Source organism: Saccopteryx leptura, chromosome 3 (genome assembly GCF_036850995.1).
Source record: "Saccopteryx leptura isolate mSacLep1 chromosome 3, mSacLep1_pri_phased_curated, whole genome shotgun sequence".
NCBI lineage: Eukaryota > Metazoa > Chordata > Mammalia > Chiroptera > Emballonuridae > Saccopteryx > Saccopteryx leptura.
The window spans coordinates 119,488,751-119,505,086 of NC_089505.1; the positions used below are offsets into that span (position 1 = coordinate 119,488,751).

At 45.9% G+C, this 16,336-nt stretch overlaps 1 protein-coding gene across 1 annotated transcript in view; it reads right to left on the reverse strand.

Annotated features, from left to right (window-relative positions):
* Window positions 1-29: 29 nt before the first annotated feature.
* TESK2 (testis associated actin remodelling kinase 2) overlaps window positions 30-16,336 on the reverse strand; it is a 171,921-nt gene continuing 155,614 nt past the window's right edge. The window contains exons 5-11 of the mRNA XM_066376151.1: window positions 15,865-16,011; window positions 3,585-3,667; window positions 3,227-3,311; window positions 2,923-3,006; window positions 2,628-2,714; window positions 1,827-1,944; window positions 30-1,472 (exon numbers count right to left, since the gene is read on the reverse strand). Of these exons, the coding sequence (XP_066232248.1) occupies window positions 757-1,472; window positions 1,827-1,944; window positions 2,628-2,714; window positions 2,923-3,006; window positions 3,227-3,311; window positions 3,585-3,667; window positions 15,865-16,011 (1,320 nt within the window). The 3' untranslated portion in view covers window positions 30-756. The remainder of the gene's footprint in view (window positions 1,473-1,826; window positions 1,945-2,627; window positions 2,715-2,922; window positions 3,007-3,226; window positions 3,312-3,584; window positions 3,668-15,864; window positions 16,012-16,336) is intronic.

The window sequence follows — 16,336 nt, forward strand, 5'->3', positions numbered from 1 at the left end:
CATTATAAACCGTTTAACCAACTGGGTATATCACATGTTGACAAATACATAGAGCAGGCCCTAGGGCCTACAAAACCAGCCCCACTCCCAACCACAAGGTTGAAAGTCTTATAGGGCAGGACATTAAGATTCCTTCATAAATATGAAAATAGATTAATCAACTGGAAAAGATCTTTGAATAGGTTAGCTAAGAGCCATGACCACCACGCTGCCTTGCCCTCCCCTTGCATAGAAATGTAGTGACGTGGTCTGACTGTGCAATAAGTGCAAACAGCAATTATTCAAGTGTCTTAGACATACTGGCAAGAAGTACCCCGGGCTTCAGGTCTGAGAAATAGTCGTGCCCTTTACAGCCTCCTGGTTAGCTCCATCCAGTATCTTCTAGTCCTCAGGAAAGGGCAAGAGACAGACCTGGGGTGGAAGAAGAACCTGGGGTAATAGCTGCCTGCCAGTTTGAACTAGAATTAGGAGTCCTCTGGTCCTGTCTGCAGAAGTCCATTGGGGGGTCAGGTGGGAGCCAGGGCTCCTTGCTGGATTTCAGAGGCTTGGTATCAGCTGTTGACCCTAACTAGGAAGGCCTCTCACTGCTGTCTCCCCTCTCATATACAGCCATTGGTCACTGGGAGCCATAGTTAAGCCTGACTCTATCTCGCCTGCCTCCTGTGGGCGCCAGGGAAGAGTCAAGGCAGTGCACCAAGGAGGCCCTGTGGCTTCAGCTGAAGGTCCATCCCCAAGGTGAGCCAGGAATTAATCCTCTCACCCATCCTGCTCTCCCTGGGTTTTCAGACCTGTGCCTGAGACAGAGAATGGAGCCAAGCTTCTTGGCCTTTCTTCTTCTACCTCCATCTCCTCAGAGGCACCTGCAAGGCATGGAGCAGCCCCTTGAGGCCTAGGCCCAAAACCATTTTCTTCCTGGGGACTGGAGCAGTCCATGGCTTCATGGGCTGGAGCAGCTGGTAGGGCAGATGCTCGGAATGGCGGGATCTCTCTTACTTTGTACTTGAGACTACTGAGACGTGGTAGGGGCCCATCAGACAGTGATTCTTCTCGGCCTACAAATGGGCAGGCCTCTTGATGCAAGAACTCTGGTGAACCAGGCAAAGAACGCCACCGCCGAGCAGGTGGGGCCAAGGGTTCTTGCCAGTCAGCCACAGGCAAAGTTCCAGGTCCTGGTGCATCCAGGTCAAATACCAGGGAGATAACAGACTTGCTGGGCAGGTCAAAGAACTTGATCTTGCCACCTTTGAGGTCCTGGCGAGCAGTGAAAGGGTTGATTTTGGGGGTGCGGGCAGCAGCACCTCGTGGCCGGTAGTAGGGGTCCAGGACATTCACTGTACGTGGGGGTTTACGGGAGAAGATGTCTGACTGGCTTCGAGATAGCCAGATAGTACGTCTTGGGCGTGGAGACTTGGGAGGGATCTTGTCATCTAGTGAGCTCAGTCGCTTCACCCCAGGTCCTTTCTCCAAGAGTCCTGAAGAACAGTATATCAAGTCAGGGTTACTTTGACTAATCATAACAAATAGAAGCAGTGCACAAAATGTTCTTACTTGGGAAAACAGAGTAGCTACTGTTGTCCCCATTTCACCAGTGAGAAAACACTCAAAAAAAGAAGGTTCTATACCAAATCACACTTTTTTTTTTTTTAATGTTTATTGGTTTTAGTGAGAAGACGGGAGAGAGAGTGAGACAGGTACATCGATCTGCTCTGTATGTGCCCTGACAGGATTGAACCACCAACCTCTGTGCTTCCGAACGATGCTCTAACCAACTAAGCTATCCAGCCAGGGCACAACTCCTGGAGTTCAGTACTGATTTAATCTCTTACCCTTGGCTATGGGTTGCAGCTTCCTGTCCCTCTCCAGCTCTTCCTCTTCTAAGCGGCTCAGAATTTCCTCCAAGGTCTTCCCAATCTCCACAAAGGATGGGCGCAGTTTGGGGTCCATCTGTAGACATCCACAGCAGCCATTAGCCCTGCCCTATTACCTCTCACCCCAGAGATAGCATTTCAGTCTGTTTCTAGCATCTTTTAAGACTCAGATGTGCAGCTAAGAGATCTTTTCTGAAGACCATGAGGATGATTCCCAGAGCTAAGGTCAAGGGCTGTTGTGTAATACCCTCCCCTATCTCTGCACCCTTCCTGTGTCATCCCTTTATTTGGCAGAGAACCCTCCAAAAGGGTATGCTCACATTGGTTTGTTCTAATCTTTCTTCAGTTCTGCTGCTAATGTGTTTCTCAGCACTACCTAGACAAAACCCAGCTACTCCTTGGTCCTAACAGGTAGGTCCAGCCCCAGACCTGTAAAAAATGAAACCTAACAAGAGCCTTTCTCATCAGCCTTAGGACCATCTGAATCCACAGTCTAACAACCGACCAGAGCTCCACCAATATCCTAGGCAAGGGGTGGTGGGTCTTCCCAGCAGGCTGAGGATCGGATATTACAAAGCAATTTTCCTTTCCTTGGTCTAGGGTTCTGGAGAGCCTGGCAGGCCCAGAGAAGGAGATGTGGGCACTGTCATTCATCGGTGAAAATAAGGCCCCTCAAGAGGCTATTAGCAGCCATTCCCTACAGTTCTAACCAGGTGAACCCAGCCCCTGACCAAAGCCGAGTCCAGGGGAGACACTCACATTACAGCAGTTGAAGGTAAGCTGCAAAAAGTCTGGGGGACAGTCTCCCACCATGTGCTGGAAAGCGTCATAGTCCAGCCCAAAGTTCTGTGGATAGGGGAGGGAACAGAGGACAAGGGTAGACAGGTCATTAATCCCTCCCTCCGTCCTGGCCTGCTCAGAAGAGGCTGAGAATTGCCCCGAGAAGCAGCCACACAGACTAAGTTCCAGAAACTCCACCCCAAGAGCAAAACAGTTCCACAGCCTCAAAAGCAGCCCCACCTCAGTGGCACTGATCCTCGTGCCTGCAGCTCACCTCTGTGCGCGGAAGATAGTCCGGATCTGCCTGGATGCGAGCGATGATCTCACAGAGGATGATCCCATAAGAGAACACGTCCGCCTGGTGGGTAGTGAGACCTCAGTTTCCCTCACTGGAGTGAGACGTGGGGTTTCTGCCCCTCGTGTCCACCAGCCCAGGCCTGGGTCCTACTGCCCACATTTCATTCAATTCATTCACTGGGTAGCCAGGTACCTGCCCTGCTCTGAACATAAAGGGTGATCCTAGATGCTGCTAAAGATAGATTCTAAGAACAATGAAGCCTTGGGGTCCCCAGACTCACCTTCTCATTGTAGGTCTCACCTCGGAGAACTTCAGGTGCCATCCAGAAGGGTGAGCCCACCACAGCCAGCTTCTCACTCCCCATGCTGTGGGGTGAGATGATACAGAAAATGAGCTTGCCACTGGCTGGTACAATGGGATATGTGAATATTGGGAATTTTCTCCTGAACTAGAATAAGCTTGTGATTTCATCACACCCTCTCCTGCCCAGTTCTAGCCTGGGCACAGACTAGAACTAACCAAAATTTAGGAAGCCGAAGTTGAGCTGTGACCAAGTCCTGGTCTCTAGGGAGGAAGCTGTAGTTCTCCTTTTGCTGCAGTTCCCTCTGTCACCCCAGCAACCATTAAAGGCTACCCACCTGACATCAGGGATCTTCTCAGCCAGGCCAAAGTCAGCTACCACTGCAGAGTAACCGTTTTCGTCCCTCTTTATCAGGCAATTCTAGGATTCCCAAAGAAGAAGACAGTGTGGCTCAGCAGTGGGGCCAAGCGGCCCTAAAATTACCACCACCCCTCCTTGCCACGGGGCACCTTGCTCCTTGGAACCATACTCAGACTGACCCCAGTGGTTGGACTTCGGGGCTCTGGCAGCCATGTGAGATGAGTTAGGTTTGGATCTTGGGTGGCTGCTCTAGGATTCATATCATGCTCCAAATACGTACCTTTGCTTTCTATGTACTAGGCATGGTTCTAGCGCCAGAGATAACTCAATGACCAGAAACTCTTGTTCTCTTGGAACTATCTAGTGGAGGAAGACAGACTTTCAGACCCCTGGCCTCCCTTCCTCTCCTCAGAATATAGAGACCAAAAGCCAGGCCTGATCTTGCCAAGAAATGTAAGCACAGGACAAGTACCCAAGCTTATACTAACTTTCACTGCCCACAGGATCACAGATAACCTACTCTCTGGTATTCAAAGTCAATGAATGATCTGGCTCTAAACCTGGCTTATGCCCCCATTTGCTCCCCTCTGTCGCTGGTGCCCCTACGCACACATCTTCATCCAGACTTGCCCACAGACATGCTTGACTTGTGAAACCTGAACAGGCCCTTCAAGCCTTTGCCTTTGTCTATACTGTTCCCTTCCATTTGGAATGTTCTCCCAGTCCTTTTCACCTCAGAAAATTTCATGTGTTTTAAGGCAAGGTTCCTCCCAGCTCTCATCTTTATTTCTTTCATCACAACCCCTTTAACTCCTCCTCTATGCCACTTCCTCTTGCAGTTTAGCAGGCTGTCAGGTGCTCAGGAGCAACTGCTGGTTCTTCACAGTCTTCAGCTCATAAGAGAGGCTTAGGTCATACTCACTGAACAAACTCTACTGTCTCCAGAATAAAGGATGAACACAAACAGCTTGTAAATAAATACAAAGCAGCAAAGACCTCTCCCCACACAGCTGCATTCAAAAAAGCCCTGCACCACTCTGGCTCAGGAGCCACCTTGCTCTACCCTACTTCCTCCAGAGGCAGCGGAGAGTAGGGATCCTTGGCTCACAGAGACATTTCTGGGGCCAGCAAGACCCTATCTGACCCAGACCCACACCCCTCCTCCTCACCAGCCTTGGCATCCAGTTGCCAAGGCATTGCCAAGTCACCTGCTTACTCCACATTAGGTACAGATTAGTCCCTTCCTCTGGCCTTGACATGATCACACTATTCTCTTTTTCCCTGAACTAGAATAAGCTTGTGATTTCACCACACCCTCTCCTGCCCAGGATCCCAGGCAGACATCCATTGTCTCTGGCTTTCAATCAGGACCGTCCTGGTACTTGACCTGATATTAACCTTCCCATCAGTCCTGCTGGCTCAGCATCCTCCGAGCTCCTTGACTTTGAAGGGCTTTGGGGCCCTAGGCCCACTTGGTTATTAGTCAAAGTCCAGGCTTAGGGCACTGGCCTATGAGGCAGTGGCAGCTCAGATCTGTTAACTATTTTTCTCCTCTCCTCCTATTTCACTAACAACTCAGGCTCCTGGTCCCAAGGTTAAGTGTAAAGTCCTATTTATGATTTGCTTTATAGCCCTCAGAAACAATCTTGTTAAATTCAGCTTGGGAGCAGCAAGTAAGGAACACAGAATGGCTACAGTGCACTGCCTCGTTCATGAAAGCTGCTCAGTTTCTGCTCCGTCTTCACATTCAGGGAAACCTGCTCATTCACTGCAAACCACCCACTCGGGAGTAAATGACTTCACAGTAGCTTCTCTGAGCAGCTGAGAAATGGCTAAGTCGGGAATGACTAGAGCCCCACAACATGGGGCAAGGTGGCATCTGCCTCTGAATTGAACTGTGACCGCTGGTCCTCTTAAAGTATATCCATAGCCAATAACTGGGCATTAAAGCCAAAGACGAAGATGGGATACTGAAGACCAAAAGAGCCAAACTTTAGGGGTCTGTCTCTGAGGTGATAAGGAAAACAGGGAGGAACCCTAACCAGAATTCACCCCTGTAGAGCTTTCCAACAAACTCCTGAGCCTGTCCTTAACAGGGCCCAGGCTAGTGAGGTTTGTCTGGCAACACTTTCTGTTTTTACTTCCTTGTCCCTCGTTCATTCTTCACTGGCTTCTTACTGGAAGTATTACCATGGAAAATCCCAATGAGTTCCATGGCATTAAGCTAAATAGAATTAGTGCTTACATTACTTGATCTTTCTGCTGTTAACATTGCTGATTACATCTATCAGTGTTTTCAGGTATCATTCAGGAATTGTATTAATACTAAGCATGCGAAGAACAATCACTTTTGGTCGTGGAGCTAACAGATTAGCTATTAGAGGCTAGTTGGAGCTATTCCCATTCCTTTTTGATTCTTTCCTCCTGGTTTCTATAACAACTACAATTCTGATTTCCTTCTCTGCTTTTGTCTAGTCTGTAGACTTCAGTGCAGGCTCTTTTTCCCATCCAGTGAGGATGATACTCTTGGGGTTCCACCTTAGGCCTACAGCTCTTGTGCTCTTTTGTGGCGGCCATTCCACATTTCTTTCTTTCTTTTTTTTTAATTATTAAGTGAGAGGTGGGAAGGCAGAGAGACAGACTCCCACATGTGCCCTGACTGGGGTCTACCCAACAAGCCCACTAGGGAGCGATATTCTGCCCATCTGGGGCTTTTGCTCCATTGCTTGGCAAAAGAGCTATTTTAGCGCCTCAGGCAAGGCCATGGTGCCATCCTCAGCACCGGAAGCTAATTTGTTCAGATGAGCCATGCCTTGAGGGGAAAAGAGAAAGGAGCAGGGGAAAGGGGGGGAAAGAGGGGAAGTGGAGAAGCAGACAGTCGCTCCTCTTTGTATACCCTGGCTGGGAATCAAACCTGGGACTTCCCACGCCGGCTGATGCTCTACCACTGAGCCAACCATCCAAGGCCCCACACTTCTTTTCTAAAAACCACCTTTGTGCTGATGATTCCTAAATGTCTATGCTCAGCTCTGACCTTGATCCTTACGCTGCAGATTTGCACAGCCCATCTATTTCTGGACATATCCTGGATTACTCATATTGAACTCTATACATGGAAACCTGACCTCAACATTTTCTTCCAAAAGCGAAAACTCTAGTTGTAAGTTCCATCCAGTTTGCTAAGCTAGAAACTTAAGTGTTAGTCAAATAAGTTTGTAAATATGATATATATATATTTGATGTTTGCTTGCCTATAGTTTGCATTGGGTGTGGGAGACAGGCTGTAGGCTGGCAAGGTCCTTATAGCCTAAGGCTTGGTTTTAAGACTAAGCCTTTCCCACCCTTTTAATACTAAGATCTTCTCAAAACTGAGCTTTCCCCCATACCCCTGACTGTTGCATGATGTGGGATGGTGCACTCTTATGAGGAATCCCGTTTATGATTCAGATGAGTGGCTTTGTATCAGAGACTTCCTTATTTGTATATTGGCTTAAAGGCTTTAATTTCTACACTATAAAATGAGGCAGACCGGGGGCACTCTTGCTCAGATACTGCCATCAGCATTGCAGAGGAGAGGCAGCCAAGATGGCAGAGTGCTAAAGGAGAAGCCAGTTTGTGCAGAGTTTGTGCAGGAGAAGGAGATGGGGAACAGAGGTGAATAAGGCTGGTGAGGTAGAAACCTTTAATTCTAGGAAACTCAGATGAGTCAGTCAGTGGCTTTGGGAGCCCTGGATGGAAAGGGAAGTGTTTCCTCACTGTGTGTATTTCTCTCCCGCCAGGTACGAGCTAGGACTAAAGCTAATGGCCCACCAGTTCTTGGCTCCGTTGTTTCATTACCGTCTGTCTGAATCAAATGTGAACCTGCATGGGCCCAGCGGCTGTGATGGTGGCTGCAGCTACTGGCCTTACACTAAGATATATCGTATGTTTTTATTCTTACTCCAACTAATTTCAGCTTCTAGATGTTTTTCAGGTCATTCCCTCCCTCTTCATCCTTACTACCTCTGCTCAAGTCCCGGTCTTCATCATTCCTCCCCTGAATATTGCCATACTCTTCCAACTGGACTCTGTGGCTTGATCCAGGCTTGATCTCCATAATCCACCTTCCTCATTCCTGCCAGCATGATCTTTGTAAAATGCAAATCTAACTGTGTTACTGCCCTATTTAAAAGCCAGCAATAGCCTGACCTATGCAGTGAATAGAGTGTTGACCTGGAATGCTGAGGCCACCAGTTCAAAATTTCCGGCTTGCACGGTCAAGACACATAATGAGAAGCAACTACAAGATGGTGCTTCCCGCTCCTATACCCCTTCTCTCTCTCTCTCTCCCCTCTCTCTAAACTGAATAAATAAAATATTTTTTAAAAAAGCCAGCAATAACATATAATTCCATTTATATGAAATGTCCAGAATAAGCAAATCCATAAAAACTAAAAATAGATTAGTGGTTGCCAAGGGCTAACTGGAGAGGGGACTAGGATAAGAGGTTTTCTATTTAGAGTGATAAAAAGTTCTGAAATTAGTGGTGATAATTGAATATACTAAAAAAACCACTGAAATGTATACTTTGAGAGGGTGAATTTTATTTTATGTGAAAGCATATCTCAAAAAAGCTGTTGCCTGACCTGTGGTGGCGCAGTGGATAAAGCGTCGACCTGGAAATGCTGAGGTCGCCGGTTCGAAACCCTGGGCTTGCCTGGTCAAGGCACATATGGGAGTTGATGCTTCCAGCTCCTCCCCCCCTTCTCTCTCTCTGTCTCTCTCTCCTCTCTCTCCCTTCTATCTCTCTCTCTCTCCCTCTCTCCCTCTCTCTCTCTCCTCTCTAAAAATGAATAAAATAAAAAAATAAAAAAAATTTAAAAAGCTGTTATTTTTTTAAAAGCCAACAATAGTTTTTATTTCCTATCTACACTGCTCACAAAAACTAGGGGATATTTTATCACTTCATATTCATTTTGAAATATCCCCTAATTTTTGTAAGCACTATAAAATCCAAGTTTGTGTAATATGATCAGACTCCTCTCTTTTTAACTCTGAGCCCCTACCATTTCAACTTCACAGTCTGCACATCATACTGTTTATGCCTCTATGCCTTTGTCTATGCAATTCCTTTTGGTCTGGTCTGGAATATCACACACACACACACACACACACACACACACACACACACTACTTACTCAATAGAATTCAACTTTCTGCCTGACCAGGCGGTGGCGCAGTGGATAGAGTGTTGGACTGGGATGCGGAAGACTCAGGTTCGAGACCCCGAGGTCTCCAGCTTGAGCGCGGGCTCATCTGGTTTGAGCAAAAGCTCACCAGCTTGGACCCAAGGTCGCTGGCTCCAGCAAGGGGTTACTCGGCCTGCTGTAGCCCACGGTCAAGGCACATATGAGAAAGCAATCAATGAACAACTAAGGTGTTGCAGCGCGCAATGAAAAACTAATGATTTGACGCTTCTCATCTCTCTTCGTTCCTGTCTGTCTGTCCCTGTCTATCCCTCTCTCTGACTCACTCTCTGTCTCTGTTATAATTAATTAATTAATTTTTAAAAAGTGAAGATAAAATAAAAACTTATTAGAATTCAACTTTCAAGATTCAGCTTGGTCATCATCTCTTCCAAGAAAGAAACTTTCTCGATACCCTCAGGTTGGGTTCAATTATATCCTTTTTCAAAACATCCTATGCTTTCTCTTCTCTCTAATCTTAGCATTTCTCATATTATAATGAAGTATCTGCCTTCCTATAAGTATAGACTGTAAACTATAGACTATCAGCTTTAGGAAAGCAGGGATGTCTTAAGAGGAAAATGGCCTGGAAAATATGTCCTAGCCCTTCAACTAAGGGAAAGATTGCCTACTTCTGTCTGTGTGGTCCCCTAGAAATTATAAAACACTTTTCACAAACACAATCCAATGCTTCTTCAAAACAATACCTTCAGGTGGGCATATGAGATTTTTACATTTAAGATGAGAAAAGTGAAGCTTTCAACTATAAGTGGTAAAAACCCCAGGTCTCCTTAGCCCTGGCCAGTTGGCTCAGTGGTAGAGCGTTGGCCTGGCATGTGGAAGTCCTGGGTTCAATTCCCAGTCAGGGCCCAGGCTAGTGAGGTTTGTCTGGCAACGCTTTCTGTTTTTACTTCCTTGTCCCTCATTCATTCTTCACTGGCTTCTTACTGGAAGTATGATCATGGAAAATCCCAATGAGTTCCATGGCGTTAAGCTAAATAGAATTAGTGCTTACATTACTTAATCTTTCTGCTGTTGACATTGCTGATTACATCTATCAGTGTTTTTAGGTATTCAGAAGCGCCCATCTGCTTCTCCACCCTTCCCCCTCTCCTTCCTCTCTATCTCTCTCTTCCCCTCCCGCAGCCAAGGCTCCACTGGAGCAAAGTTGACCCTGGGCGCTGAGGACAGCTCCATGGCCTCTGCCTCAGGTGCTAGAATGGCTCCAGCCTCAACAGAGCAACATCCCAGATGGGCAGAGCATTGCCCCTGGTGGGTATGTCGTGTGGATCCCGGTCAGGCGCATGCAGGGATCTGATGGCCTCTCTGCTTCTAACTTCAGAAAAATTAAAAATTAAAAAAACACCCCCATAAAAGAACAATCCAGGTCTCCCATTCTAAAGGGCTCTCTCTACCTGACGATTTTGGACTCTCCAGAGGAACAGGCTGAAAAGCTTCCTACTGAAGACAGCAAGGCCATGGCAGGAGCAATGTAGTCTTAAGATAGCCGCAGTACCGGGGCCCAGGGAGGAGGGAGCACTGTTTGTGTCAGCAATACAACAAGACCCCTTCTTTTGGGATGCTAGCGCCTACCTCCAGTTGGGTTAATCCAAGGGTGTCTAGTGTAATGATTGCATGTCTCACCTACCTTGGACATGGCCCCTGTACAGACTATAGAGTATGAAGCTCAGACCACTGTGGAGTTCTGAAAAAGCCAGACCAATTTTCAGGTTGTGTGGGAAGCAAGGTCCATTACAGAAAGAATGAAAAATACTTTATTCAAAAGTATCTTTGTGTAGAGTAAGCAGCAGACATAATCTTAGACTTCCCTGAGGTGAGAGGTGACCTTTTCAGGTTCAAAATGGAGCCCAGGCATTGTTGCTGCCTGGTTCCTGTTCCTCTTTGTCCTCATACCTATTACCTATATATTTTCCTCTTCAGAGGCAGAGAAGGATCCCACTCATCTCTGTATCTCTAACCTAGCACAGACACTCAGAAAGAGCTTAGCAAAAGTTTGTTATGTGAAAGTTTGGACTATGACTCAAGCAACTGGACTTCTTTCAAAAGCATATGTCAGCCTGACCAGGCGGTGGCGCAGTGGATAGAGCGTCAAACTGGGATGCGGAGGACCCAGGTTCAAGACCCGCGAACTGGCTAGCTTGAACGCGGGCTCATCTGGCTTGAGCAAAGAGCTTACCAGCTTGGACCCAAGGTCGCTGGCTTGAGCAAGGGGTCACTCGGTCTGCTGAAGGCCCGCAGTCAAGGCACATATGAGAAAGCAATCAGTGAACAACTAAGATGTCACAATGCGCAACGAAAAACTAATGATTGATGCTTCTCATCTCTCCGTTCCTGTCTGTCTGTCCCTGTCTATCCCTCTCTATGACTCTCTCTCTCTCTGTCCCTGTAAAAAAAAAAAAAAAAAAGCATATGTCAAAGGCATACATAATCAAACATTCACTCTCCATAGTGGAGACTGAGCTGACAACAGACTCACAGGGTTAGTGACGAATGCATTTCTGGAGCCAACACAAATCCTTCAGAAATGGGCCAGAGTAGAGTAGACACCCAAGAGCACTGCCTGAGATCTCCTAGAACAACTGCGTGGTCGATATTGGTACTGAATAAAACCAACACAGCACAGGGAGATCGGAGGCTGATCTGCCCGCCTAAATGCCCCAGAGACTGTTAAAGACTCTTAGAAGAGGACCTGGTTTGCTGTCCCATCCCTTGCCCTCCATCCTACCATGTGCTCCCTTATCTTTACCATATCTCTTATGTACTAATCTGCTCACATATCTGTCTCCTCAACTAGTCTAAAAGCCCAAAGATGGTACAGAGTAGGTTTCAGTAATCTATGTCCCCAATACTATATCCTCTAATAACAGCACAGTATAAATGTTTCCCAAAAGCTATTGATGAATCTCATTAGAAAACATGACTACAGGGTGCCCTAACAGATACTCAGTACACCCTCCAGCACTCAACTGTGTTCCTAATTTATGCTCTCTTCAGTCTCTGAAAATGGGCATTTTCTGTTCCTAGCTGTTGTGTAGTACAGTCTAAGGCCATACTTGGGTAGGCTTTTTATTCTGATGAATTCACCAGAGCGGCTTCTTTGGAGTCAATTAAAAAAACACATCTATACAAAAACCAACAAACTAAGAATAGAGGTACAATTCATAATTCATACTCCTAGGGGTAACCAAACACAGTGGTACTTGCCTGATCCTGTGCAGTAATGGTAATAAGCAGAAACAAACTGCTCTCTCTGCTGCCCCTAAGAGCCAGGCCTTATGTGCAGTTGTACTAGCTACTCCTACAGTTACAGGTAAAGCCTGTGTGTGGTTATTGCCACTTTTTGATGGAGCTCATGAACTGAATATTTTTAAAGCCACATTACTTCCCCCTTCCTTCTAAGTTAACTGTCAGCATCATCACTGCACAAAGTTATATCAGGCTATTTCTTAGAAGTAATTACAAAATTAGACTGAAAAGCTGTCTCTGATAGACTTCTCACTCTTGAAAGCAGTAACACAGTAACCACTGACCTGTGACTCCTGCAAAGACAATACTACTTTCAGGAGGCACTCTGATAGGAAACTAGGGATCTTCTTTGCCTCAACCCAAAGGCTCAGGATCATTTGGAAAAAAAGCATCTGCTTCTCTGTCCTGGTTTACCCACCTGGAATGTGTTCCCACTTCTTTAAATCCCTCTTGTGAACTGTTTTTTATTGTTGTTGTTTTTGTGTTTTTGGTTTGTTTTAGTGAGAAAGAGACAGGAAGGGAGAGAGATGAGAAGCATCAACTTGTTGCAGCACTTAAGTTGTTCATTGTTTGCTTTCTCATATGTGCCTTGATGGGGGGGAGGCCTCCAGCTGAGCCACTGACCCCACGCACAAGCTGGCAACCCTGCACTCAAGCTGGATGAGCCTGTGTTTAAGCCAGCAACCTTGTGTTTTGAACCTGAGTCCTCAGTGTCCCAGATTGACACTCTACCCACTGCACTACCACCTGGTCACGCTGTTGTTTGGTTTTTTTCAGAGCTATGAGCTCTGGCCTGAGAAGTCCAGACTGATTGCTCCTGTGAGGTCAAGGACAGAATCTATTTTACAGACTGGGAACCTTGAGGCCCCAAGGGCATCTGAAGTCATTTGGAGGGATGGAACAAAACCGGGTCTGGGTCTCAAAATCTCAGCTCTCAAGCAGATATTTTGGCCTCTGTGCTATCAAGCAAATTTTCTGAAAGAGATCCAGGAAGCCCCTCTTCTGACAGGCTCTGTGCTAGGTGTGAGATACAACACAATAAAACAAATAATATGAAATAAACCTTCTATTGTACTTAAAGAAATTAAACTCAGACCCAAGGCTGGCAATGGGAGATAATTTGGAAACCTCAAAGCCCTATTCAGACCCTTTAGCCTTATTTCTCCCTGAGGCTTCTCATTCTTACGTCATTGTAACCACAATACAGGTCTTTTGGATGGGGCTGCTCTGGCTTAGGTGTGGACTCACTACCTTCTCCCTAATCCCTGCAACACAGTTACAATGAAGCTAAAACATTCAGACAAAAGGTCAGAGATAATAAAAGGGCAACAAACATAATCTCTCCTATTGGATGGTCTGTCTGGCTTGTAAAGTTCCTGTTTATCTTCAATTTGAGATTTCCTAAAATGCACATCCTAGCTTGTCTCCAGTTTTCAAAGTCATTTGTTTTTCCCTTGAGGCATCCTCAATACCTCCTTAAAGTTCAGACCCAAGCAAGCACAGCCAAGTGAGACAGTTCTTTCTCCTGAGTTCCTAATTTCTTGTTTCAAGCCACTGGCAGGCACCGAGAATGTCTACTCCCTCTTAGGAAAACCAAAACTACCCTATAGTTCCAAAAAAGTTATAGTCATTTTTACAACACAATAAGCCCAGAAAGAACCACACTTGGACAGGATCAAAATGGGACAAAATGCTATGGGAGCACAGAGGAGAATATTATGAGCTCTTAGAACTCAATGGGGAAGCTTTCCTCCAGAAAGCCTAGTGATATTTCTTTTCTCTGAAAACCTATTCAAACTGTGGCTGAACACTCAATTGTAAAATGCTGTGGACTGTTTCTTAATTATTTCCCAACAGGACTGTAATATCTCTAGGTCAGAAATTGTCCTTTTCTCATATTCCTTCATCCAGGGTGCCAGGCACAGGATATACTCATGTAGGTATGAAGGAAATATCTGTATGATACTTTGTCATGATCTCTCTCCACCCTGGAGGAAATGATGCTCTCTAAGTAGGAATCAAAGATTTGATTTTGGCTGCATGCCCAAGGTGAGACTAGGCTATCAATATAAGGCAGTATCTTAGTTGACATGACTCCACCCATTTGCCTGGAACAATTGCAGTTTTTCTAGTCTTGACTTTCTAAAACATTATAGGAGATGAGAAAAGGCTGATGAAGGGAAAAGATACCATCTTCCCCAACTGTCCAGTCCTTGCAGGTATTGACAAAGATAAAGGCCGCCTCACAACCAGGTCTCAGCTGGTCACCACATTCCACTGCCAGGCTTAATGCTCCTTCATTAACAGTGCAGCTGACTCACATGGCCCTGCCACATGCAGAGGCCCTACCATCCCCTCCCCCAGAGCTATTTTCTGTGCAATAGTTTATAAACCAATGGCTAGGGTCCTTCAGGGACATTACTACTGTTTGGAACACCAGAATCTAGTGTGAGGTAGCCAGAAACTGACTTCTCTAGTCCTTATTGGCTCTGAGAGTACAGCCTACTTTTGTTCCCTTTTCAAACTTTTTCTTTTTTTACAGGGACAGAGAGAGAGTCAGATAGAGGGATAGATAGAGACAGACAGACAGGAACGGAGAGAGATGAGAAGCATCAATCATCAGTTTTTCGTTGCGACACCATAGTTGTTCATTGATTGCTTTCTCATATGTGCCATGACCGCGGGCCTTCAGCAGACCGAGTAACCCCCTGCTCGAGCCAGTGACCTTGGGTCCATGCTAGTGAGCTTTTTTGCTCAAGCCAGATGAGCCCACGCTCAAGCTGGCTATCCCGGGGTCTCGAACCTGGGTCCTTCCACATCCCAGTCCAACGCTCTATCCACTGTGCCACCATCTGGTCAGGCTCAAACTTTTTCTTTTAACAGACTTCCTTACCCTTCATCCACGACAGAAGAGGTATAGGAGTATACATACACATGTATGCACGTATGTGTATGTACATGTGTATATGTTGAGGATGAGGGATAAAATGACAGCTATTCTTGGGCAGGTGCAAAACTCCCATATACCTCCCTAGAAGACTTTAAATCAGCTCTTGGACAGAAGTGATATTAGATGACTTATACATCCCACATCAATGATCAAACAGTATTATTTATATAAGCTTTGTCCCTGTGGCATCCTGGGCCACTTGGCCCTGAGGTGCCTGCCTGTAGCATGGCCAACTTCCTCTAAGAGCAACTCTTTTCTAATCTGGTCACGCAGCAATTTGGACAGCAAGAGAATACTACAGAGACCAGCTGACACCAAAGAGGAACTGGCAGAAACTCAATCACACAGACAGAAAATGGGTCAGTACATTATGGCCCTCAAAACCTACACTCAAGTAACTAAAAATCACTAACTCCTGCAGTCAGTTAAGAGCTACTTCCTGGAGGCCATGCAGGAGAACAGTAAAAGACCGGCTCCCACATGTCTTAACTGCTGTCATCGTGTTGAGCAAGAACCTCTTAACCCTCCTCATACCAACTGCTCCTACAATACATATATTCAGGAGATTAAAGTAAAGCATGAAGGTTCCCAGGAGATATGTGTTGCCTGGCTCAACAATGAGTTACCTGCCAAGATTGGTTTTCTAAGGGCTAGCTAAACAGAGGATTAAGTTGTATCCTCTGTGATTAAATGTCAAATCTATAAGAGAGCTCCATCATTTCAAAGCTTATTAATGATTGATTTCTTTCTTACTACATCTTTCTTGGTGATGGAGAACAATATCTCAAAGAGTTGCGCAAGCAAAGCCTTTGTACCTTAGATGTGAGGTCCCGATGGAAAATGCCTTTGAAGTGAAGGTAGCTGAGGCCCACTGCTATGTCATACGCCAGTTTCACCCTCACAGTCCAGGGCAAATGCAGGTTACTGTCTAGCAACTGTTCCAGGTTTCCAGAGTTGATATACTGCAAAACAGAAGGAAAACCCAGCTACCATTTGTCAGGAATATTGGGCTGGTGGTGAAACCACTGGAGAGTAAGTGCTTTGTTTGTTACTTTAAATGACTAAGGGCTTATTCTGCACCTGGACACTATGGTAGGTGCTACACACAAAGATACCTTTCTTTAAGGAGACCACACTCTATTAAGGTTTATAGAAAAACAATATCACTTGGTAAATGCTAAAATATAGCTTTGTACATGTACAACAGCACTGTGCAGCACCAAGAATAGTTACTTAGGCAATCTGAACATATCACAGAAAGCTGCACAAGGAACTAAGGAGTCAAAC